The sequence below is a fragment of the Pseudophryne corroboree genome, chromosome 2 (genome assembly GCF_028390025.1).
Source record: "Pseudophryne corroboree isolate aPseCor3 chromosome 2, aPseCor3.hap2, whole genome shotgun sequence".
Lineage (NCBI taxonomy): Eukaryota > Metazoa > Chordata > Amphibia > Anura > Myobatrachidae > Pseudophryne > Pseudophryne corroboree.
The window spans coordinates 522,510,837-522,537,805 of NC_086445.1; the positions used below are offsets into that span (position 1 = coordinate 522,510,837).

Below are 26,969 nucleotides of genomic sequence, written 5' to 3' on the forward strand. Positions count from 1 at the left end.
CCTGCCCGCCCCCTGCTTCCGGCAATTTACAATTAGTAGCGAGAGGCACCATTCAAGGTGCCTCTGCAATCGTTTTTTTAATGCTAAAACACAATAGGTTACTATAAGAAGATACTTATGACACAGAACATGTCATAAGTATCTTCTCTATATTTTTTTAATCCCTTTAATGACAGGGGAGGCACTGCCTCCCCTGCCTGCACGTCCCTGAGCAGTGGCCTTCTGTACCGTACTCCTATATATTATATACTGGTGGTCAGCAAAATTATGCACTGTACTCCTACTATATACTACAATGCAGCACAGATATGGAGTGTTTTTCAGGCAGACAACGTATACTGGTGGTCACTGGTCAGCAAAACTCTGCACTGTACTCCTCCTATATAATACTGCTGGTCCCCAGTCCCCACAATAAAGCAGTGTGAGCACAGATATATGCAGCACACTGAGCACAGATATGGAGCGTTTTTCAGGCAGACAACGTATACTGGTGGTCACTGGTCAGCAAAACTCTGCACTGTACTCCTCCTATATATCTGTGGTAACTATGTACTATGTTACCACAGATATATGCAGCACACTGAGCACAGATATGGAGTGTTTTTCAGGCAGACAACGTATACTGGTGGTCACTGGTCAGCAAAACTCTGCACTGTACTCCTCCTATATAATACTGCTGGTCCCCAGTCCCCACAATAAAGCAGTGTGAGCACAGATATATGCAGCACACTGAGCACAGATATGGAGTGTTTTTCAGGCAGACGTATACTGGTGGTCACTAGTCAGCAAAACTCTGCACTGTACTCCTCCTATATATCTGTGGTAACTATGTACTATGTTACCACAGATATATGCAGCACACTGAGCACAGATATGGAGTGTTTTTCAGGCAGACAACGTATACTGGTGGTCACTGGTCAGCAAAACTCTGCACTGTACTCCTCCTATATAATACAGCTGCTCCCCAGTCCCCACAATTAAGATATAAGCAAGCACAAATATTTGCATCAACAATGAATAAACGGAGAGGACGCCAGCCACGTCCTCTCCCTAACATTTCCAATGCACGAGTGAAAATGGCGGCGACGCGCGGCTGCTTTTATAGAATCCGAATCTCGCGAGAATCCGACAGCGGGATGATGACGTTCGGGCGCGTTCGGGTTAACCGAGCTATACGGGAGAATACGAGTATGCCTCGGACCCGTGTAAAATGGGTGAAATTCGGGGGGGTTCGGTTTCCGAGGAACCGAACCCGCTCATCACTACACAGAATACGTGTCATAAGTATCTTCTTTGTATTATTTTAATCAGGAATGGCAGGGGAGGCACTACCTACCTCCCCTACCTGCTCGTCCCTGAAATTTACTTAAGTGCGGGTTTTTAGAAGTGGAGACGTTGCCCATAGCAACCAGATTCTAACTATTATAATCTATAAGATGCTAGATGAATGATAAGTAGAAGCTGATTTGCTGCTATGGGGAACATTTCCCGTTGTAAAAACCCACACTTTAGTAAATTTACCTCTGGAAATGAAATACCAGCGTGTATGAGTGCATTTACTGCCCACTGTCACATAGTTATGGCTGTATAAAGAGTCATCTGCTCCTAAGGCCGAGGGGAAATGCTTCAACAAAAAAGCACTTGAAGAATAAGCAAAGACATGGTGGTAGACGAAGTGCCAGATACTGGGGGTAATGTGTGGCAGCCATGGCTGGGGTGGCAGGTGAGGAGCAGAAGACAATGAGCTAGCAGCAGGCTGAGGGTGAGCGCTGGTAGGTAGTGGGCGGAGTGTGAGCGGGCTGCGCGCTCCCCGCACCGAGTGCTGCTGCTGGTGTGCGTGTGTCCCGGTGCCGCGCTTCCAGCAGACACAAAGCTCCGGCCGCCAGTGTGCGGGGTACAGCGTGCACTACATCGCCCATCATCGTCTGCCCTCACAGCCCACCCATTCACTTGATCCCGAACCCGCCATCTCAGCTAGATGCTCGCTGCAAAGAAGTCCGAGTCGAGTGGGGGTGGTGAGAACGGCACCGAGTGCCCTCCGCCGGCCCCCTCCTCGTCCTCCTCCTCATCGTCTTCCTCGTCCTCCTCCGGGATCATGGTCTCCCCGGATACTGGGGCGCCTATGGAAAGGACCCCGAGGAAGAAAGAAAGGTCCTCTCCCGGGGCCGAACACGGAGGCCCCTCTGTACCCGGGATCATGGCGGGAGCGGACGGGGGGCAACCAGAGACCCCCGAAGGGCGACGAACTAGCCGCAGAAAGAGAGCGAAGGTGAGTGTGAGGTGGATGCTCCTGTGTCACCATAACACCAAAATGCAACATGGCCACACTAGTGCACAGCGCCGTGCTCAGCCTCTGACGCCCTGATGTACTGCTGGCCGCAGCGTCGTGCATCCAGCTGTGCGTGCGGGCAACGCCGTGTACACCGCCGCTGCTGCTGCTGCTCACACACTGGGGACTGCTTGCAACTTGCTGTAACTTGGATCTGTTCCCAGCAGGCTATTCTGCATCTTCCTTATGTCCGAGGAGCCTGAGGCACCGCCACTGACCGTCTCTGTCTCCTGTGCCTGGTGTGGCTCCTAATTTTGTGAGGGCAGCTGGTTGTTAGCAGTAGCCAGCTGAATGCTTCTGCTAGCCATTGTTTACCTTCTCTTTACCCTTAGTGTTTATAGTCCTATGGATTATATTGATATGTTATGTCATGTCTTTTTCATACTGCAACCCAGCTTGCCCTCTGTTCTTTATGGTCTTCAGGCAAGATGACAGATGTACTAAGTTACATCGCCAGTGATCGCCGCGATGCCCTGAAAACAGGGTTTTTGTTGCATTTCTCTAACGTCCTAAGTGGATGCTGGGGACTCCGTCAGGACCATGGGGAATAGCGGCTCCGCAGTAGACAGGGCACAAAAGTAAAAGCTTTAGGATCAGGTGGTGTGCACTGGCTCCTCCCCCTATGACCCTCCTCCAAGCCTCAGTTAGATTTTTGTGCCCGGCCGAGAAGGGTGCAATCTAGGTGGCTCTCCTAAAAAACTGCTTAGAGTAAAAGTTTGTTAGGTTTTTTATTTTCAGTGAGTCCTGCTGGCAACAGGCTCACTGCTACGAGGGACTTAGGGGAGAGAAGTGAACTCACCTGCGTGCAGGATGGATTGGCTTCTTAGGCTACTGGACACCATTAGCTCCAGAGGGAGTCGGAACACAGGTCTCACCCTGGGGTTCGTCCCGGAGCCGCGCCGCCGACCCCCTTGCAGATGCCGAAAAGTGAAGAGGTCCAGAAACGGCGGCAGAAGACTCTTCAGTCTTCATAAGGTAGCGCACAGCACTGCAGCTGTGCGCCATTGTTGTCAGCACACTTCATAGCAGCGGTCACTGAGGGTGCAGGGCGCTGGGGGGGGGCGCCCTGGGCAGCAATGATAGTACCTTATTCTGGCTAAAAATACATCACATATAGCCCCTGGGGGCTATATGGATGTATTTAACCCCTGCCAGGTCTCAGAAAAACGGGAGAAGAAGCCCGCCGAAAAGGGGGCGGGGCCTATTCTCCTCAGCACACAGCGCCATTTTCCCTCACAGAAATGCTGGTGGGAAGGCTCCCAGGCTCTCCCCTGCACTGCACTACAGAAACAGGGTTAAAACAGAGAGGGGGGGCACTTATTTGGCGATATGTATATATATTAAAATGCTATAAGGGAAAAACACTTATATAAAGGTTGTCCCTGTATAATTATAGCGTTTTTGGTGTGTGCTGGCAAACTCTCCCTCTGTCTCCCCAAAGGGCTAGTGGGGTCCTGTCCTCTATCAGAGCATTCCCTGTGTGTGTGCTGTGTGTCGGTACGTGTGTGTCGACATGTATGAGGACGATGTTGGTGAGGAGGCGGAGCAATTGCCTGAAATGGTGATGTCACTCTCTAGGGAGTCGACACCGGAATGGATGGCTTACTTAAGGAATTACGTGATAATGTCAACACGCAGCAAGGTCGGTTGACGACATGAGACGGCCGGCAAACAAATTAGTACCTGTCCAGGCGTCTCAAACACCGTCAGGGGCTGTAAAACGCTCATTTACCTCAGTCGGTCGACACAGACACGGACACTGACTCCAGTGTCGACGGTGAAGAAACAAACGTATTTTCCTTTAGGGCCACACGTTACATGTTAAGGGCAATGAAGGAGGTGTTACATATTTCTGATACTACAAGTACCACAAGAAGGGTATTATGTGGGGTGTGAAAAAACTACCTGTAGTTTTTCCTGAATCAGATAAATTAAATGAAGTGTGTGATGATGCGTGGGTTTCCCCCGATAGAAAATTATTGGCGGTATACCCTTTCCCGCCAGAAGTTAGGGCGCGTTGGGAAACACCCTTTAGGGTGGATAAGGCGCTCACACGCTTATCAAAACAAGTGGCGGTACCGTCTCCAGATAGGGCCGCCCTCAAGGAGCCAGCTGAGAGGCTGGAAAATATCCTAAAAAGGTATATACACACATACTGGTGTTATACTGCGACCAGCGATCGCCTCAGCCTGGATGTGCAGCGCTGGGGTGGCTTGGTCGGATTCCCTGACTGAAAATATTGATACCCTTGACAGGGACAGTATTTTATTGACTATAGAGCATTTAAAGGATGCATTTCTATATATGCGAGATGCACAGAGGGATATTTGCACTCTGGCATCAAGAGTAAGTGCGATGTCCATATCTGCCAGAAGATGTTTATGGACACGACAGTGGTCAGGTGATGCAGATTCCAAACGGCACATGGAAGTATTGCCGTATAAAGGGGAGGAGTTATTTGGGGTCGGTCCATCGGACCTGGTGGCCTCGGCAACAGCTGGAAAATCCACCTTTTTTACCCCAAATCACATCTCGGCAGAAAAAGACACCGTCTTTTCAGCCTCAGTCCTTTCGTCCCCATAAGGGCAAGCGGGCAAAAGGCCAGTCATATCTGCCCAGGGATAGAGGAAAGGGAAGAAGACTGCAGCAGGCAGCCCATTCCCAGGAACAGAAGCCCTCCACAGCTTCTGCCAAGTCCTCAGCATGACGCTGGGGCCGTACAAGCGGACTCAAGTGCGGTGGGGGGTCGTCTCAAGAGTTTCAGCGCGTAGTGGGCTCACTCGCAAGTGGACCCCTGGATCCTACAAGTAGTATCCCAGGGGTACAGACTGGAAATTCGAGACGTCTCCCCCTCGCAGGCTCCTGATGTCTGCTTTACCAACGTCTTCCTCCGACAGGGAGGCAGTATTGGAAACAATTCACAAGCTGTATTCCCAGCAGGTGATAATCAAAGTACCCCTCCTACAACAAGGAAAGGGGTATTATTCCACACTATATTGTGGTACTGAAGCCAGACGGCTCGGTGAGACCTATTCTAAATGGGAAATCTTTGAACACTTACATACAAAGGTTCAAATCAAGATGGAGTCACTCAGAGCAGTGATAGCGAACCAGGAAGAAGGGGACTATATGGTGTCCCTGGACATCAAGGATGCTTACCTCCATGTCCCAAATTGCCCTTCTCACCAAGGGTACCTCAGGTTCGTGGTACGGAACTGTCACTATCAGTTTCAGACGCTGCCGTTTGGATTGTCCACGGCACCCCGGGTCTTTACCAAAGTAATGGCCAAAATGATGATTCTTCTTCAAAGAAAAGGCGTCTTAATTATCCCTTACTTGGACGATCTCCTGATAAGGGCAAGGTCCAGAGAACAGTTGGAAGTCGGAGTAGCACTATCTCAAGTAGTTCTACGACAGCACGGGTGGATTCTAAATATCCAAAATCACAGCCGTTTCCGACGACACGTCTGCTGTTCCTAGGGATGGTTCTGGACACAGTCCAGAAAAAGGTGTTTCTCCCGGAGGAGAAAGCCAGGGAGTTATCCGAGCTCGTCAGGAACCTCCTAAAACCAGGAAAAGTGTCAGTGCATCATTGCACAAGAGTCCTGGGAAAAATGGTGGCTTATTACGAAGCGATTCCATTCGGCAGATTCCACGCAAGAACTTTTCAGTGGGATCTGCTGGACAAATGGTCCGGATCGCATTTTCAGATGCATCAGCGGATAACCCTATCTCCAAGGACAAGGGTGTCTCTCCTGTGGTGGTTACAGAGTGCTCATCTTCTAGAGGGCCGCAGATTCGGCATTCAGGATTGGATGCTGGTGACCACGGAGGCCAGCCTGAGAGGCTGGGGAGCAGTCACACAGGGAAAAAATTTCCAGGGAGTGTGATCAAGTCTGGAGATTTTTCTCCACATAAATATACTGGAGCTAAGGGCAATTTACAATGCTCTAAGCTTAGCAAGACCTCTGCTTCAAGGTCAGCCGGTATTGATCCAGTGGGACAACATCACGGCAGTCGCCCACGTAAACAGACAGGGCGGCACAAGAAGCAGGAGGGCAATGGCAGAAACTGCAAGGATTTTTCGCTGGGCGGAAAATCATGTGATAGCACTGTCAGCAGTGTTCATTCCGGGAGTGGACAACTGGGAAGCAGACTTCCTCAGCAGGCACAACCTCCACCCGGGAGAGTGGGGACTTCATCGGGAAGTCTTCCACATGATTGTGAACCGTTGGAAAAGATTGCGCCAGGTCAAAAGACCCTCAGGCAATAGCTGTGGACGTTTCTGGTAACACCGTGGGTGTACCAGTCGGTGTATGTCTTCCCTCCTCTGCTTCTCATACCCAAGGTATTGAGAATTATAAGACGTAGAGGAGTAAGAACTATACTCGTGGCTCCGGATTGGCCAAGAAGGACTTGGTACCCGGAACTTCAAGAGATGCTCACAGAGGACTCATGGCCTCTGCCGCTAAGAAGGGACTTGCTTCAGCAAGTACCATGTCTGTTCCAAGACTTACCGCGGCTGCGTTTGACGGCATGGCGGTTGAACGCCGGATCCTAAGGGAAAAAGGCATTCCGGAAGAGGTCATTCCTACCCTGGTCAAAGCCAGGAAGGAGGTGACCGCACAACATTATCACCACATGTGGCGAAAATATGTTGCGTGGTGTGAGGCCAGGAAGGCCCCATGAAGAAATTTCAACTCGGTCGTTTCCTGCATTTCCTGCAAACAGGAGTGTCTATGGGCCTCAAATTGGGGTCCATTAAGGTTCAAATTTCGGCCCTGTCGATTTTCTTCCAGAAAGAATTGGCTTCAGTTCCTGAAGTCCAGAAGTTTGTCAAGGGAGTACTGCATATACAACCCCCTTTTGTGCCTCCAGTGGCACTGTGGGATCTCAACGTAGTTCTGGGATTCCTAAAATCACATTGGTTTAAACCGCTCAAATCTGTGGATTTGAAATATCTCACAGGGAAAGTGACCATGCTGTTGGCCCTGGCCTCGGCCAGGCGAGTGTCAGAATTGGCAGCGTTTGTCTCAAAAAAGCCCATATCTGATTGTCCATTCGGACAGGGCAGAGCTGCGGACTCATCCCCAGTTTCTCCCTAAGGTGGTGTCAGTGTTTCACCTGAACCAGCTTATTGTGGTACCTGCGGCTACTAGGGACTTGGAGGACTCCAAGTTGCTAGATGTTGTCAGGGCCCTGAAAATATAGTTTCCAGGACGGCTGGAGTCAGGAAAACTGACTTGCTGTTATCCTGTATGCACCCAACAAACTGGGTGCTCTTGCTTCTAAGCAGACGATTGCTAGTTGGATGTGTAGTACAATTCAGCTTGCACATTCTGTGGCAGGCCTGCCACAGCCAAAATATGTAAATGCCCATTCCACAAGGAAGGTGGGCTCATCTTGGGCGGCTGCCCGAGGGGTCTCGGCTTTACAACTTTGCCGAGCTGATACTTGGTCAGGGGCACACACTGACTGAGGAGGACCTGGAGTTCTCTCATTCGGTGCTGCAGAGTCATCCGCACTCTCCCGCCCGTTTGGGAGCTTTGGTATAATCCCCATGGTCCTGACGGAGTCCCCAGCATCCACTTAGGACGTTAGAGAAAATAAGAATTTACTTACCGATAATTCTATTTCTCGTAGTCCGTAGTGGATGCTGGGCGCCCATCCCAAGTGCGGATTGTCTGCAATATTTGTACATAGTTATTGTTACAAAAATCGGGTTATTATTGTTGTGAGCCATCTTTTCAGAGGCTCCGCTGTTATCATGCTGTTAACTGGGTTCAGATCACAGGTTGTACAGTGTGATTGGTGTGGCTGGTATGAGTCTTACCCGGGATTCAAAATCCTTCCTTATTGTGTACGCTCGTCCGGGCACAGTATCCTAACTGAGGCTTGGAGGAGGGTATTGGGGGAGGAGCCAGTGCACACCACCTGATCCTAAAGCTTTTACTTTTGTGCCCTGTCTCCTGCGGAGCCGCTATTCCCCATGGTCCTGACGGAGTCCCCAGCATCCACTACGGACTACGAGAAATAGAATTATCGGTAAGTAAATTCTTATTTTTTCCCTTTGTACATCCCGCTTGTAGTCATTACATCCTATATAATAAAAGGCTAATGCTGCTCCTCACATCTGTGGGGGGCATTCAGGTGTTTTGCACGCAGGTGTTGCATCGTTCGACCGCGCACACATTATTGTTATGTCATTTTGACAAGCTGGTAACTAGTTTCAATATATTTGCACTAGGTTTATGGTGTGCTTGCCACTATTGTGAGGTGCCAGGTATTGCCAATATGTACAGCGCAGCATTCCTGGTTGCCTACTAGTGTACACTGCACGGGTATGGGACTCAGGGTCGACACAAGAAATAGATTGACACGGCCATAAGGGCGACTTGATAAAAGGTCGACATGAGTTTTTTTAGGTGTCGTTTTCTCCGTCAAGTGACCGGGAACCCCAATTAGCCATGCTGCGGGCAACATAGAATTTGACGGCAGATAAGAACCACTTGGCCCATCTAGTCTGCCTTTTTTTTTTTTTTTTTTTTTTTAACCACATTTTTATCTCAAGACTTATTTCATCCTTATTTCTTTGTAAGGATATCCTTATGTCTATCCCATGCATGTTTAAATTGCTTTACTGTATTATACCTCTTTTCCACCTGAGCACGGGTCGCAGCCAGGAGCCTGACACGGGTGCTACTCGGCTGCGGCCCGTGCTCAGCCCCCTTTCCCACAGTGCTCACCAACCCGGCATATTGCCGGGTTGCTGACGCGACAGGGGCGGCGCGCTCCCAGCGCCGCCCTTCCATACGGTGTGGACGGGAGCTGTGTCGCATTGACACGGCTTCCGTTTCCACTACACAGCTTACCGGGTTGAACACGTGTTCAACCCGGCAAGCTACCTGGGTAGGATTCCCGAATCACTTGATCCGGGAATTTGCAGGGGGGGCCGTTTCCACTAGAAAGAAACACGGGTAAATGCGCGCCCCCACGCATTTACCCATGTTTTTAGAGCTAGTGGAAAAGGGGTATTAGCCTCTAGCACATCTGATAGGAGGCTAGTCCACGTGGATCGTAAAGTATGAAAAAGTCCACCAAAAAAAGTGAAAAACTCATGTCGACCCTTTTTCATGTCACCCTAATGGCTGTGTCGACCTAATGGGTGTTGACCCAGAGTCCGGATACCACACTGCACTATGCTTCCTGGCTTTGTGCAGAATGAAAGAGACTTTGTGAACCATCTGCTGCAGCAAACAGTTGATTAATGATCACTTATTCTAACAAAGGCACAGGGCTAGGATAATATGGCACTTTGTATTAATAGAATTTTAAATCAAATTGTAAAGAGAAATGCATGCAATAGCAAATGAAAAAAGGAATACTTACTAGTGTATGTATGTGTGTGTGTGTGTGTGTGTGTGTATATATATATATATATATATATATATATATATATATATATATTAGTTGTGGAAAAAGAAATGAAGTATTATTTCCTCGTTTACGTTTGCTTTCCTCGTTTGCTTTTGCTTTGCTATTTAAGTCTGTTGTAATAGAATGTCATTTTCCAGTCTTAAAATTGAGTTTGATTTACAGATCATTGGTATTTTTTTATTAATAATAATAATATGCATTTTCACGTTAATCACTGTGATATGATGGATGTTACTTTTTACAATCAACCTAAAATGTGTCTATTGGCAAGGAAAACATTGTCAGGCTGAGCTGGGAATAACCAACAGGAAGTCCTCTTATCATCTGTGTGTGCACTTTCAATTTTTGGGCCTCCTGACTTTTTGCCCAACGGATAAATATGGATATTCTCAGTGGCATTTATGTTATATTTCCATCTGCTTTGGGCAGAGACTAAACAGCTCTATATTTGCTGCACTAGCTCTGGTTAAACTTAATATCAACGTTGATTTGCAAGCAGCTACTTTGAATGTGGTCAGCAGTGGTTGGAATCGATATGCCAGTGGTCAGAATACCGACTGTGGCATCCCGATGCTCAGAATTCCGTGTCTTACCTCTCCTGCGAATCAGCACACAATCGTTTGGATCCCACGGTCGGGATTCCGACACTGGGCCTGTGACACTATTCAGGATGCCGGGGTCGAGTAGTGTCAGGATCCTGACTTTATCCTGTCAGCAGAGGTAGAATGAAAACAGCAGTGACGTTGCATACTCTTGTAGACACAGTTGAGTTTATAGCTTGACATATTTGTGTGGTATTTGTTGTTTGATATCCAGAAAACTAAAGTTAAGTTAGTAGTAATACTTTCACATACAATACATTATGAATTTCACGTAATGGTGACTAAAGGTCTTTGGGTAGAAATTCCTGTGTTTGAGCTTACTTTATCACATATGCAAATGTATAAAGGTGATCTCAAAATGATTAGCTTGCAGCTTTTCTACTTTGTAGTACAGTACTAGTTACATCTTATTTACTTTTCTCATACGTCCTAGAGAATGCTGGGGATGACATCAAGACCATGGGGTATAGACGGGATCCGCAGGAGACATGGGCACTCTAAAGACTTTTCATTGGGTGTGAACTGGCTCCTTCCTCTATGCCCCTCCTCCAGACCTCAGTTTTAGAAATGTGCCCAGGCAGACTGGATGCACTCTGAGGAGCTCTACTGAGTTTCTCTGAAAAGACTTATGTTAGGTTTTTTATTTTCAGGGAGATCTGCTGGCATCAGACTCCCTGCTTCGTGGGACTGAGGGGGCAGAAGCAGAACCAACTTCCTCAGAGTTTCATGGCTCTGTTTCTGGCTGACAGGACACCATTAGCTCCTGAAGGGAACTGAACGCTAGCCGTGTCTAGATGCTCACTCCCACAGCACGCCGTCACCCCCCTCACAGAGCCAGAAGTCAGAAGACAGGTGAGTATAAGAAGAATGATCTTCTATCAAGTAAGTGACGGCTGAGGTGCGGTGCGGCTGGCGGGAGTGCAGCGCGCCATTGCTGCCCACACACACAGGCACTACAGGGGGGGTGCCCTGGGCAGCAAGAAAAATACCTCAAACTGGCTAAAAGGGGGCATAAGTTGCCGCTGGCACAGCCCTGCCCCCGCCAGTATAAATATTACAGTGTTTGTATGAGTGTAAGGACGTGCCATTGCGGGGGCGGAGCTTCTTCCTCGGGCAGTCAGCACACTACTCAGCGCCATTTTCTCTCTCTCCTCAGGCTGCAGAGAACACGCTGGTCCTCTCCTCCACTTCTGACAAGTACAGGGTGCTATTAAGGGGGGGCACAAAGCGATTGTGGTGCATTTGATAGTGTATATTACTATTTAAAAAGCGCTGTTAGGTTGTGGACATACTGTGTTCACAGGAAATACTGGCGCTGGGATTGTGAACTGGCTGCTCCTAAACTGTGTCCCTCTGACAGATTTTACTGTGGGTCTGTCCCCAAAATAAGTCCCAGTGTGTCTGTTGGTGTGCTGTACACGTGTGAGGCATGTCTGAGGCAGGGAGTTCCTCCCCGGAGGAAGACATTTTAGGGACACAGAGTTGTAATGTGGTGGCGCTACCGGCACACCAAGAGCCTGCATGGGTGAAAGAGATACGTGACCGTATGCATCTGATTAACCGTAGATTAGATAAGTCTGAATCTAAGGCTGCATGCTGGAGAAAATCTGTGGAAGATGTGATTTTTCAGGATTCTGTTATTCCTTATGCGGGCGTAAGAGACCATTTGCAAATGTTGTAAACACTGATACCGACACGGATTCTGACTCTTGTGTCGACGATAGTGAGTCCAGAGAGAGAGATCATAAATTGGCAAAAAATATACAATATATGATTGTGGCTATAAGGGACGTGTTGGAGGTTACAGAAACCACTCCTGTACCTCAGGAGAAGGCGTATTTATGTAAGGAAAAGAAGTCCAAAGTCACGTTCCCCCCCCTGTGGGTGAATCCTGATAAAAGATTTCGTATTCCCAAAATGATTCACATAGCTTACCCTTTCCCGGCTGAGGACAGGAAAAAGTGGGAGTCACCCCCTGTGTTAGACAGTGCACTTTCCAGGTTGACAAAGAAGGTAATTCTCTCTGCTCCTGGCACGGCTTCTCTTAAAGAACTGGCAGACCGCAAAATGGAAACGACATTGAAATCCATTTATGTTACCAATGGTACACTGATTAGGCCCACTATTGCCTGCGCATGGGTGAGTCGCGCTATTGAAAAATGGTCAGAAAGCGTGTCATCAGAAATTGACACGATTGATAAAGATGAGATACTCCTTAAGTTAGGGAATATCAAGGACGCTGCCGCCTACATGCTGGAAGCAATGAAGGATATTGGACTCTTGAGTTCACAGGCCGCTACCATGGCAGTATCGGCTAGGCGGGCGTTGTGGATTCGCCAGTGAAACTCGGATGCAGATTCCAAAAGAAACATGGAGGCGCTCCCATTTAAAGGTGAGGCCTTATTTGGCGATGGCCTGGATGCGTTAGTCTCGGTGGCTATCGCAGGTAAGTCAACATTTTTGCCCTCTGCGCCTGCACCGGCAAAAAAGACCTATCACCCGCAAATGCAGGGAAGGGGAAAGAAGCCCACAGCGGCTCCAGGTTCCCAAGAGCAGAAGTCTACCCCTACTTCTGCCAAATCCCCAGCATGACGCTGGAGCTCCCTTTCGGGAGGCCGCTCGGTTGGGGGCACGTCTCAGACTCTTCAGCCAGGATTTGATTCTGTCTGGCCTGGATCCCTGGGTGTTGCAAATAGTGTCCCAGGGGTACAAGCTGGAGTTTCAAGACATTCCCCCATGCCGATTTTTCAAATCGACCTTGCCAGTTTCTCCGTCAGAAAGAGAAGCAGTAACCGCGGCAATCCAAAAATTATGTCAAGACCAGGTCATAGTCCTGGTACCGTTGTCACAACAAGGGAGGGGTTTTTATTCAAGCCTCTTTGTGGTTCCGAAGCTGGACGGCTCGGTCAGACCGATCCTAAATCTAAAGGATCTGAATGGTTACTTAAAAAGGTTCAAGTTCAAGATGGAATCACTTCGGGCAGTGATTGCCAGTCTGGAGGAGGGGGACTACTTGGTGTCGGTGGATATAAAGGATGCTTACCTGCATGTTCCCATTTATCCTCCTCACCAGGCTTATCTGAGATTCGCGGTTCAGGATTGCCATTACCAATTCCAGATGTTACCTTTCGGTCTCTCCACGGCGCCGAGGGTATTCACCAAGGTGATGGCGGAGATGATGGTTCTCCTTCGTCCAGAAAGGAGGCAATATAATTCCTTATCTGGACGACCTCCTGATAAAGGCAATATCCAGGGAGCAGTTGTTACAAAACATTACACTCTCTCTGCGAATACTCCAACAGCACGGGTGGATCATAAATTACCCAAGGTCACAGTTGGAACCGACGACAAGGTTGTCTTTCCTCGGGATGATTCTGGACACAGAAGTTCAGAGAGTATTTCTTCCGCTGGAAAAGGCTCTGGAAATCCAGAAAATGGTAAAACAGATATTGAAACCATCCTGTGTGTCGATCCATCAGTGCATTCGGTTGTTGGGGAAGATGGTGGCGGCCTATGAGGCCATACAGTTTGGCAGGTTCCATGCAAGAGTATTCCAGTGGGACCTGTTGGACAAGTGGTCGGGGTCACACCTACACATGCACAGAAAGATGATCCTGTCGTCAAAAAACAGGATTTCGCTCCTGTGGCGGTTACACAGCTCTCACCTACTAGAGGGACGCAGGTCCGGGATTCAGGACTGGGTCCTGGTAACTGCGGATGCAAGTCTCCAAGGCTGGGGAGCAGTCTCTCAGGGAGAAAACTTCCAGGGACGTTGGTCACAACAGGAAGCCCGCCTTCACATAAACGTTCTAGAGCTAAGAGCCATTTACAACGACCTTCAACAAGCGGTACATCTTCTTCAAGACCGTCCTGTGCAGATCCAGGCGGGCAATGTAACAGCAGTCGCATACATAAACAGGCAGGGCGGTACGAAAAGCAGAGCGGCAATGGCGGAGGCTACAAAAATTCTCCGCTGGGCAGAAAAACATCTACAAGCTCTGTCGGCAATATTCATTCCGGGAGTAGACAACTGGGAAGCAGACTTCCTCAGCAGACACGATCTCCATCCAGGAGAGTGGGGCCTCCACCAAGAAGTCTTCGCAGAGGTGACAAGTCTTTGGGGAGTTCCTCAAGTAGACATGATGGCGTCTCGTCTCAACAAGAAGCTTCAGAGATACTGTTCCAAATCGAGAGACCCTCAAGCAGTAGCAGTGGATGCACTGGTGACCCAGTGGGCGTTTCCGTCGGTGTATGTTTTCCCTCCACTTCCGCTGATCCCAAAAGTACTCAGGACCGTAAGAAAAACAAGGGTTCGAGCAATCTTCATTGCCCCAGACTGGCCAAGGAGAGCTTGGTACCCAGATATTCAACAGTTACTCATAGGAGATCCTCGGCCTCTTCCTCCTCGAGAGGACCTGCTGTAGCAGGGGCCGTGTGTGTACCAAGACTTACTGTGGCTACGTTTGACGGCATGGCTGTTGAGCGCCGTATCCTAGCCAGGAAGGGTATTCCCGAGGGTGGGGATCCTTATTCAGGCCAGAAAGGGAGTAATGTCGAAACATTACCACCGTATTTGGAGAAAATATGTATCTTGGTGTGAATCCAAGAAGGCTCCTACGGAAAAGTTTCATTTAGGACGTTTTCTCAATTTTTTGCAGGATGGTGTGGAGGCGGGCCTCCGATTGGCATCAATCAAGGTCCAGATTTCGGCCTTGTCAGTGTTCTTCCAGAAACAATTGGCCTCTCTTCCAGAGATTCAGCCCTTTGTGAAAGGGGTTCTGCACATCCAGCCTCCATTCGTGCCTCCAGTGGCACCATGGGACCTTAACGTGGTATTGCAGTTCTTTCAATCGGATTGGTCTCAACCTTTACAAAAGATAGAGTTGAAGTTTCTCACTTGGAAAGTGGTGATGCTTTTGGCCTTGGCATCCGCAAGGCAGGTGTCTGAATTGGCTGCCTTGTCTCACAAGAGCCCTTACCTGATCTTCCATGAAGATAGGACAGAGTTGAGGACATTTTCTTCCGAAGGTGGTTTCATCTTTCCACATAAACCAACCTATTGTTGTGCCAGTAATTACTCACATTCACTGAGTCAAAATCTCTAGATGTGGTTAGAGCTTTGAAAATCTATGTTGCTAGAACGGCTCATATATGGAAAACAGACTCTTTTTGTCCTGTATGATCACAACAAGATTGGCTGTCCTGCTTCCAAGCAGACTATTGCACGTTGGATTAGAAATACGATTCAGCAAGCTTATACTACGGCTGAATTGCCGTTACCGACGTCGGTAAAGGCCCACTCCACTAGGAAGGTGGGCTCATCCTGGGCGGCTGCCCGGGGGTCTCGGCATTACAACTTTGCCGAGCAGCTACTTGGTCAGGGTCAAACACATTTGCTAAGTTCTACAACAGTGATTTTCAACCTTTTTTAAGTCGCGGCACACCGAACAATATTTTAAAATTGCCAAGGCGCACCATCAGTTCTCTATGGGGGGAAAAAAAACACACACATTGGCCCTCACAGTAAAAAAAAAAATCCACACATACATTGGCCTACACAGAAAAAAATATCACACTGCTCCCCATATAAATCCTATTAAATTATTCACTTTGTGCTCCCCACATAAATCCTATTGCTCCACACAGGAGAAATAAGATAACTAATATTAGCCCCTGTCAGTCAGCTGTTGTCCTCCCTCTCCCTCAGTTGTTCGTAGTGGAGAGCAAATACTGAGCAGCGGGTGGTCGGGCAGGAGTGGATGTGGTGGGCAGGGAAAGTTTTGTATGCGGGTGGGAACTGGAAGATGTGTATGCAGGCGGGTGGGCTGGCTGGTGAGACGTGGTGGCTGTGACCTATGATGTCACACTGACGCGTCTTCAAGGCATAGGTCACGACCGGGGCACGATTAATCCTCTAAGTAGAGCCCGGGCCAACAGGTTGCTCTGAAGGTGCAGGAAGCGTCTCTGACTCCGCGGCACACCTTGCAACTGGTCGCGGCACACTAGTGTGCCACGGCACACTGGTTGAAAAAGCCTGTTCTACAAGTTTGACACCTTGGCCGATGAGGACCTCAAGTTTGGTCAATCGGTGCTGCAGGGTCATCCGCACTCTCCCGCCCGTACTGGAGCTTTGATATAGACCCCATGGTCTTGATGTCGTCCCCAGCATCCTCTAGGACGTATGAGAAAATAGGATTTTGATAACCTACCGGTAAATCCTTTTCTCTTAGTCCGTAGAGGATGCTGGGCTCCCGTCCCAGTGCGTACTTTACCTGCAGTTTAGTTATTAGAGTTACACAAGTTGTGTTATCTTGGTTTCAGCATGTTGCTGCAATTGGTTCATGCCTGTTGTCATATGTTACGTTGAATGCTATGTGTGCGGCATGGTTGAGGGTGTGAGTTGGTAAATATCTCACCACTATTTAAGTAATTCCTTTCCTCGAAATGTCAGTCTCCCTGGGCACAGTTCCTACAACTGAGGTCTGGAGGAGGGGCATAGAGGGAGGAGCCAGTTCACACCCAATGAAAAGTCTTAAGAGTGCCCATGTCTCCTGCGGATCCCGTCTATACCCCATGGTCTTGATGTCGTCCCCAGCATCCTCTACGGACTAGGAGAAAAGGATTTACCGATAGGTTATCAAAATCCTATTTTCAAATGATTACATTTAATCAATCTTGATGTCCTTTTTATTCACATTTTATGCAGGTTGTACAGTGAATGCATTTTGTTTTATGGCTCTGTATACTAAAGTGCTTATTTGTCAAATAATAATTGTGTGATATTCCCCCAAAATGCCTGTTTTCATGGTTTACACATATATAAAAGGTCCCCCGAATGTATGAAAGAGAGGCCTCTCCATTTCTATTATGTCCTAGAGGATGCTGGGGTCCACATAAGTACCATGGGGTGTAGACTGGTCCACCAGGAGCCATTGGCACTTTAAGAGTTTGAGAGTGTGGGCTGGCTTCTCCCTCTATGCCCCTTCTACCAGACTCAGTTTAGAAAATGTGCCCGGAGGAGCCGGTCACAGCTAGGAGCTCTCCTGAGTTTTTTCCTGGTAAAAGTTATTTTTTAGAGTCTATTGCTTTTACAGGGAGGCTGCTGGCAACAGCCTCCCTGCAGCGAGGGACTTAGGGGACTGAGCCACTGTCTCCGCTGACTGGACACTGAGCTCCAGAGGGGTCTGATCGTTCTCCGCCACAGGGAACCGCTTGCCCCAGCAGCATGCCGCCACCCCCTTGCAGAGCTGAAGAATCTGTGGCGAGTGAGATACCGACCCCCCCCTAGCAAGCGGGGGGTCGGTGTGAAGATGGCGGCAGCAGGGTAGGAGCGCAATATTAACTGCACTCCGGGGATGGCTCAGCGGTACATGGTGCGGCACTATGAGGGGCACCCTGAGCCAGCGCGACACCCTACACTGGTCCAGAAGCCTGTCGGGGTCCCCAGATCTCAGCCAGCACTAAATCATCAGGCCAGTATAATCTGATGAAGAGCGGGAAGACAGTGCCATTTTGAGGGTGGAGCTTCTCCTCAGAGCGGACCCAGCAGCGTTCAGCGCCATTTTCCTGCCTGCACAGCGCTGACAAAGAGAATCAGGTCCCTCCACAGCAACTCCAGCTATCTGCAAATGGTACTGGGGGGTTGTAGAAGTGTGTGGGGGGGGGGGGGGGGGGGGGGCTGCAATACGACTGTGTATCCTATTAAGGTACACAGTCAGTGCTGAAAAGGGGTCTCCCTTTGGTAAAAAAGCGCTGTGTGTGGGTTGGCTCCAATCTCTGTGTTTCTCTTGCCATTCTTGGGTCCTTTTAGCTATGTCCAGGGACACTGTGTCATATGCTACAGAGGATTTGTCCTCCCAGATTGATCCCATTCCATGTAATCAGGATAGCACTGGTTTAGCACAGATACCAGCAAGGGAGCCTGAGTGGTTTTCTTCTATCAAATCTTGGGTTTCTCAGATTTCTGACAGGGTTGCAAGTAATGAATCTGCAACCCAGGTATTACAGAACTCTTTGGCAGTATGCCCCGATTCTGGTACCTCGGGACGCTCCGCTATATACTCCCACATACGTGCGCTTGTGTATGTCACGCAGGATGACACTGATACCGATTCTAACACCAGACGGTGATGGGGATGTGTTGCGGTGGTCTGCATCTCTTGCAAAGGGGGTGCAATTGATAGAGGCTATCAGGGATGTGTTACATAGTAATGATACCACACCTGAGCGGGTTGAGGAGGCTTTTTTCACTGAAAATAAAAAAGCCTTGCTAACCTTCCCTGCGTCAACGGAATTGAATGCTATGTTTGAGAAAGCATGGGAAATCCCTGAGAAAAAATTCCAGATCCCTAAACGGGTACAGGTGGCGTTTCCTTTCCCTGAGGAGGATAGAAAAAAATGTGAAAACCCGCAGAATGTTGATGCATCTGTGTCCAGACTCTCAAAGAAGGTGGTTTTACCTGTGCCGGGATCTACCGCCTTAAAGGAGCCGGCTGATCGAAAGATTGATAACACACTTAAATCAATGTACACTGCTTCAGGGGCCATATTACGTCCCACTATTGCTAGTACATGGATTGCAAAGGCAATAGTAAAGTGGTCGGTTACCTTACTGGAGGATTTGGATACGATGGATAAGGGTGTTGTTGAATTATATTTACGCAACATTCACGATTCAGCAGGTTTTATGGTAGAATCCATGAAAGACCTGGGTTCCATGGCTGCGGGAATCTCTTCCATGTCTGTTTCAGCTCGTCGGGGACTGTGGCTGCGACAGTGGTCAGCCTATGTGAAATCCAGAATGAGCGTGGAGTCCCTACCCTATACAGGTCAGGCTCTCTTTGGGGAAGCTTTAGACACGTGGATATCCATGGCTACAGCGGGTAAGTCTCCGTTTCTTCCCTCAGCTGCACCTGCTCCGAAGAAATGCTTCTCTTCATTAGCAGCACAGTCCTTTCGGCCTAACAAGCCTAGAAAGGCCAGACCGTCCAATACCTTCTTTAGGGGAGGTCGAGTTAAGTCCAAGAAACCTGCCGCTGCAGGTTCCCAGAAATAAAAGCCTGCTTCAGGTACGCCAAAGTACTCTGCATGACGGTGGACTGCGCGGCCTGGAGGTGGGAGCGAGACTCAGACAATTCAGTCACGTCTGTGTATCGTCCGGCCTGGATCCCTGGGTAATAAATATTGTATCCCAGGGATACAGGCTGGAATTTCAAAATCTCCCTCCTCATCGTTTTTTCAAATCGGGCTTACCAGCCCTGCTGGCAGACAGCACTGCCCTACAAGTAGCTGTCCAAAAGTTGGTGGAGGCACATGTCATTGTGCCAGTTCCTCCTCATTCGCAAACCACAGGTTACTATTCGAACCTTTTCGTGGTACCGAAACCGGATGGTTCGGTCAGGGCCATTCTGACTTCGTTTTCCAGCAGGACTTGACACCTGCCCACTCTGCCAAAAGTACCAAAACCTGGTCCAGTGACCGTGTGATTACTGTGCTGGTTTGGCCAGCGAACTTGCCTGATCTGAACCCCATAGAGAATCTATGAGGCATTGCCAAGAGAAAGATGAGACATGAGACCGAACAATGCAGAAGAGCTGAATGCTGCTATTGAAGCACTCTGGTGTCCCATAATACCTCAGCAGTACCACAGGCTGATAGAATCCATGCCACACCGCATTGAGGCAGTAATTCATGTAAAATGCGCTCAAACCAAGTACTGAGTACATATGCATGATTATACTTTTCAGAGGGCTAACATTTCTGTATTTAAAATCCTTTTTTTTTTTTTTTTTTTATTGACTTTATGTAATATTCTAATTTTCTGAGATTTTGGATTTGGGTTTTTTGTAAGCTGTAAGCCACAGTCATCAAAATTATAACAAATAAAGGCTTGAAATATCTCACTTTGCATGTAATGAGTCTATATAATATATTAGTTTCACCTTTTTAAGTTGAATTATTGAAATAAATGAACTTTTGCACGATATTCTAATTTTCTGAGTTTCACCTGTGTACAGGTAGAGTTTGGTACATAACTAGGCTGAATAAGAGCTCTGGAACAAGGCATAGAAACACCAGCTTCCTGACATAGACAAGCACGGACTGGTAATTGCCCTTATAGGAAGCCAGCAGATGACGATGTCATCGGCAAAGTGAATGTGGAGCCAGCGTAACACAGATTATATGCTGTGATAAATGGATGCAGGCAGAATTCCAAAGCACACCATGCTGCCATGGTAGTGAACTACTGTGACCTGTACAGTATCTTTGGGCCAAGTGCTTATACCATGCAGACCTAAGCCGCCAAGAGACTGCCATCTCATGGGCCTCTTTGGACCTTGCAAGACATCAACCAGCTATGCTTTGGTGAGTTGCGACAGTACACCATTCCCCTGAGTGCAATTTACAGTATTGTTGGGATTCTGATTAAAGAAATGCTGAAGCAGTCAAAGAGTATGAACATTCTTCACAGGTTCCCAGGAACATTCTTTCATATCCTTCCAAATATCCCAAATCCCTTTGATATAATTAACCACTTGCCTGGCATGGTCGCACTATGCCTGCAAGTGCTCTATCTGACTGGTCGCACAGGATGCGACCAGTCAGATAGAGAGTGTTAGCAGCGGCAGGAAAGAGAAACTTCCCTCCGCTGCTGCTGTCAGAGGGACGGAAAGGTCCCTCAGCCCCCCTCTTCTCCCCCCCCCCCCCCCTTTCCCGATTGCCGTGCTGCCGAGTACTGCTGATTGGTCAGCACGGCAGGATCCCCCCCCCCCATCCAGCGGCTGCAGACAATGGCAGCCGCTGGGGAGTGTAAATGAACCCTCCCAAGCCACCCCAAAATGAGAGCCGTGTTGTTCCTGATGTTCTGATGGACGCAATGTTCCCGATCGATGTTTGAAGAAAAAAAAAATATATATTTCTCTGACGTCCTAGTGGATGCTGGGAACTCCGAAAGGACCATGGGGAATAGCGGCTCCGCAGGAGACTGGGCACAACTAAAGAAAGCTTTTAGGTCACCTGGTGTGCACTGGCTCCTCCCACTATGACCCTCCTCCAAGCCTCAGTTAGATTTTGTGCCCGGCCGAGGTTGGATGCACACTAGGGGCTCTCCTGAGCTTCTAAAAAGAAAGTATATAATTAGGTTTTCTCTATCGTCCTAAGTGGATGCTGGGGTTCCTGAAAGGACCATGGGGAATAGCGGCTCCGCAGGAGACAGGGCACAAAAAAGTAAAGCTTTACTAGGTCAGGTGGTGTGCACTGGCTCCTCCCCCTATGACCCTCCTCCAGACTCCAGTTAGATTTTGTGCCCGAACGAGAAGGGTGCAATCTAGGTGGCTCTCCTAAAGAGCTGCTTAGAGAAAGTTTAGTTTAGGTTTTTTTCTTTACAGTGAGTCCTGCTGGCAACAGGATCACTGCAACGTGGGACTTAGGGGGAAAGTAGTAAACTCACCTGCATGCAGAGTGGATTTGCTGCTTGGCTACTGGACACCATTAGCTCCAGAGGGATCGAACACAGGCCCAGCCGTGGAGTCCGGTCCCGGAGCCGCGCCGCCGACCCCCTTGCAGATGCTGAAGCGTGAAGAGGTCCGGAAACCGGCGGCTGAAGACTCCTCAGTCTTCATAAGGTAGCGCACAGCACTGCAGCTGTGCGCCATTTTCCTCTCAGCACACTTCACTGGGCAGTCACTGAGGGTGCAGAGCGCTGGGGGGGGGCGCTCTGAGAGGCAAATATAAACCTTATACAAGGCTAAAAATACCTCACATATAGCCCATAGGGGCTATATGGAGATATTTAACCCCTGCCTGACTGGAAAAATAGCGGGAGAAGAACCCGCCGAAAAAGGGGCGGGGCCTATCTCCTCAGCACACGGCGCCATTTTCTGTCACAGCTCCGCTGGTCAGGACGGCTCCCAGGTCTCTCCCCTGCACTGCACTACAGAAACAGGGTAAAACAGAGAGGGGGGGCACATTAATGGCTATATATATATATATATATTATATATTAAAGCAGCTATAAGGGAGCACTTAATATAAGGATATCCCTTGTATATATAGCGCTTTGTGGTGTGTGCTGGCAGACTCTCCCTCTGTCTCCCCAAAAGGGCTAGTGGGTCCTGTCTTCATTAGAGCATTCCCTGTGAGTTTGCGGTGTGTGTCGGTACGGGGTGTCGACATGTATGAGGACGATATTGGTGTGGAGGCGGAGCAATTGCCAAATATGCAGATGTCACCCCCCAGGGGGTCGACACCAGAATGGATGCCTTTATTTGTGGAATTACGTGATGGTTTATCTTCCCTTAAACAGTCAGTTGAGGACATGAGGCGGCCGGACAATCAATTAATGCCTGTCCAGGCGCCTCAAACACCGTCAGGGGCTGTAAAACGCCCTTTGCCTCAGTCGGTCGACACAGACCCAGACACAGGCACTGATTCCAGTGACGACGGTAGAAATTCAAACGTATTTTCCAGTAGGGCCACACGTTATATGATTTTGGCAATGAAGGAGACGTTACATTTAGCTGATACTACAGATACCGTAAAACAGGGTATTATGTATGGTGTGAAAAAACTACAAACAGTTTTTCCTGAATCAGAAGAATTAAATGACGTGTGTGATGAAGCGTGGGTTGCTCCTGATAAAAAGTTGATAATTTCAAAAAAGTTATTGGCATTATACCCTTTCCCGCCAGAGGTTAGGGCGCGCTGGGAAACACCCCCTAAGGTGGACAAGGCGCTCACACGCTTATCTAAACAAGTGGCGTTACCCTCTCCTGAGACGGCCGCACTTAAGGATCCATCAGATAGAAAGATGGAAGTTATTCAAAAGAATATATACACACATGCAGGTGTTATACTACGACCAGCTATAGCAACTGCCTGGATGTGCAGTGCTGGAGTAGTTTGGTCAGAATCCCTGATTGAAAATATTGATACCCTAGATAGGGACAATGTTTTACTGTCGTTAGAACAAATAAAGGATGCATTTATCTATATGCGTGATGCACAGAGGGATATTTGCACACTGGCATCTCGGGTGAGTGCTATGTCCATTTCAGCCAGAAGAGCCTTATGGACACGACAGTGGACAGGCGATGCGGATTCAAAACGTCACATGGAGGTTTTGCCGTATAAAGGGGAGGAGTTATTTGGAGTTGGTCTATCAGACTTGGTGGCCACGGCTACTGCCGGGAAATCCACTTTTTTACCTCAAGTCACTCCCCAACAGAGAAAGGCACCGACCTTTCAACCGCAGCCTTTTCGCTCCTACAAAAATAAGAGAGCAAAGGGTTTGTCGTACCTGCCACGAGGCAGAGGAAGAGGGAAGAGACACCAACAGGCAGCTCCTTCCCAGGAACAGAAGCCCTCCCCGGCTCCTGCAAAAACCTCAGCATGACGCTGGGGCCTCTCAAGCGGACTCGGGGACAGTGGGCGGCCGTCTCAAAAATTACAGCGCGCAGTGGGCTCACTCGCAGGTAGACCCCTGGATCCTGCAGATAATATCTCAGGGGTACAGGTTGGAATTAGAGACGGATCCTCCTCATCGTTTCCTGAAGTCTGCTTTACCAACCGTCTCTTCCGAAAGGGAGAGGGTGTTGGAAGCCATTCACAAGCTGTACGCTCAGCAGGTGATAGTCAAAGTACCCCTATTACAACAAGGAAAGGGGTATTATTCCACTCTATTTGTGGTACCGAAGCCGGATGGCTCGGTAAGGCCTATTCTAAATCTGAAGTCCTTGAACCTCTACATAAAAAAGTTCAAGTTCAAGATGGAGTCACTCAGAGCAGTGATAGCGAACCTGGAAGAAGGGGACTTTATGGTATCCTTGGACATCAAGGATGCGTATCTACACGTTCCGATTTACCCCGCACACCAGGGGTACCTCAGGTTCATTGTTCAAAACTGTCACTATCAGTTTCAGACGCTGCCGTTCGGATTGTCCACGGCGCCTCGGGTCTTTACCAAGGTAATGGCCGAGATGATGATTCTTCTTCGAAGAAAAGGCGTATTAGTTATCCCATACTTGGACGATCTCCTAATAAGGGCAAGGTCCAGAGAACAGCTGGAGACAGCTTTAGCACTATCTCAAGAGGTGCTAAGACAACACGGGTGGATTCTGAATATTCCAAAATCCCATTTAATCCCGACAACTCGTCTGCTGTTCCTAGGAATGATTCTGGACACGGTTCAGAAAAAGGTTTTCCTTCCAGAGGAAAAAGCCAAGGAGTTATCCGATCTGGTCAGGAACCTCCTAAAACCAGGAAAGGTGTCAGTACATCAATGCACAAGAGTCCTGGGAAAAAATGGTGGCTTCTTACGAAGCAATTCCATTCGGCAGATTCCATGCAAGAATATTCCAAAGGGATCTGTTGGACAAATGGTCAGGGTCGCATCTGCAGATGCACCTGCGAATAACCCTGTCACCAAAGACAAGGGTGTCACTTCTGTGGTGGTTGCAGAAGGCTCACCTATTAGAAGGCCGCAGATTCGGCATTCAGGATTGGATCCTGGTGACCACGGACGCCAACCTGAGAGGCTGGGGAGCAGTCACACAAGGAAGAAACTTCCAGGGAGTATGGACGAGTCTGGAAAAGTCTCTTCACATAAACATTCTGGAACTAAGAGCAATCTACAATGCTCTAAGCCAGGCGGAACTTCTCCTGAAAGGAAAGCCGGTGTTGATTCAGTCGGACAACATCACGGCGGTCGCCCATGTAAACAGGCAGGGCGGCACAAGAAGCAGGAGTGCAATGGCAGAAGCTGCCAAGATTCTTCGCTGGGCGGAGAATCACGTGATAGCACTGTCAGCAGTGTTCATCCCGGGCGTGGACAACTGGGAAGCAGACTTCCTCAGCAGACACGATCTTCATCCGGGAGAGTGGGGTCTACATCCAGAAGTCTTCAACATGTTAATAGACCGTTGGGAAAGACCAATTGTAGACATGATGGCGTCTCGCCTCAACAAGAAACTGGACAAATATTGCGCCAGGTCAAGAGATCCACAGGCAATAGCTGTGGACGCACTGGTAACTCTTTGGGTGTACCAGTCAGTGTATGTGTTTCCTCCTCTGCCGCTCATACCAAAGGTATTGAAGATCATACGGCAAAGAAGAGTAAGAACAATACTAGTGGTTCCGGATTGGCCGAGAAGGACTTGGTATCCGGAACTTCAAGAGATGCTCACGGACGAACCGTGGCCTCTACCTCTGAGAAGGGACCTGCTACAGCAGGGTCCCTGTCTTTTTCAAGACTTACCGCGGCTGCGTTTGACGGCATGGCGGTTGAACGCCAGATCCTAAAAGGGAAAGGCATTCCAGAAGAAGTCATTCCTACCTTGATTAAGGCACGGAAGGAAGTCACCGTGAAACATTATCACCGCATTTGGCGAAAATATGTAGCGTGGTGCGAGGATCGGAGTGTTCCGACGGAGGAATTCCAACTGGGTCGTTTCCTACATTTCCTGCAATCAGGATTATCTATGGGTCTCAAATTGGGATCCATTAAGGTTCAAATTTCGGCCCTGTCAATATTCTTCCAAAAAGAATTGGCCTCTGTCCCTGAGGTCCAGACTTTTGTCAAGGGAGTACTGCATATACAGCCTCCTGTGGTGCCTCCGGTGGCACCGTGGGATCTAAATGTAGTTTTAGATTTCCTCAAATCCCATTGGTTTGAACCATTGAAAAAGGTGGATTTGAAATATCTCACATTGAAAGTGACTATGTTACTAGCCCTGGCCTCTGCCAGGAGAGTATCTGAATTGGCGGCTTTATCTTATAAAAGTCCTTATCTAATCTTCCATTCGGATAGGGCAGAACTGCGGACTCGTCCGCATTTTCTCCCTAAAGTGGTATCAGCATTTCATCTGAACCAACCTATTGTGGTGCCTGCGGCCACTAGCGACTTGGAGGACTCCAAGTTGTTGGACGTTGTCAGAGCCTTAAAAATATACATTTCAAGGACGGCTGGAGTCAGAAAATCTGACTCGCTGTTTATATTGTATGCACCCAACAAGTTGGGCGCACCTGCTTCTAAGCAGTCGATTGCTCGTTGGATTTGTAACACAATTCAACTTGCACATTCTGTGGCAGGCCTGCCACAGCCTAAAACTGTAAAAGCCCACTCCACAAGGAAGGTGGGCTCATCTTGGGCGGCTGCCCGAGGGGTCTCGGCATTACAACTCTGCCGAGCAGCTACGTGGTCGGGGGAGAACACGTTTGTAAAATTTTACAAATTTGATACCCTGGCAAAGGAGGACCTGGAGTTCTCTCATTCGGTGCTGCAGAGTCATCCGCACTCTCCCGCCCGTTTGGGAGCTTTGGTATAATCCCCATGGTCCTTTCAGGAACCCCAGCATCCACTTAGGACGATAGAGAAAATAAGAATTTACTTACCGATAATTCTATTTCTCGGAGTCCGTAGTGGATGCTGGGCGCCCATCCCAAGTGCGGATTATCTGCAATACTTGTACATAGTTATTGTTAACTAATTCGGGTTATTGTTAAGGAGCCATCTTTAAGAGGCCCTTTCTGTTATCATACTGTTAACTGGGTTTAGATCACAAGTTGTACGGTGTGATTGGTGTGGCTGGTATGAGTCTTACCCG

General features: G+C 48.6%; 1 protein-coding gene across 4 annotated transcripts in view; it reads left to right on the forward strand.

The window, feature by feature from the left end:
* Positions 1–1,690: 1,690 nt before the first annotated feature.
* KDM1A (lysine demethylase 1A) overlaps positions 1,691–26,969 on the forward strand; it is a 111,276-nt gene continuing 85,997 nt past the window's right edge. The window contains exon 1 of one of the 4 annotated variants that reach the window (XM_063954187.1): positions 1,691–2,269. In XM_063954187.1, the coding sequence (XP_063810257.1) occupies positions 1,979–2,269 (291 nt within the window). In that variant the 5' untranslated portion in view covers positions 1,691–1,978. The remainder of the gene's footprint in view (positions 2,270–26,969) is intronic. The other 3 variants (XM_063954186.1, XM_063954185.1, XM_063954184.1) reach the window with 3 other exon arrangements.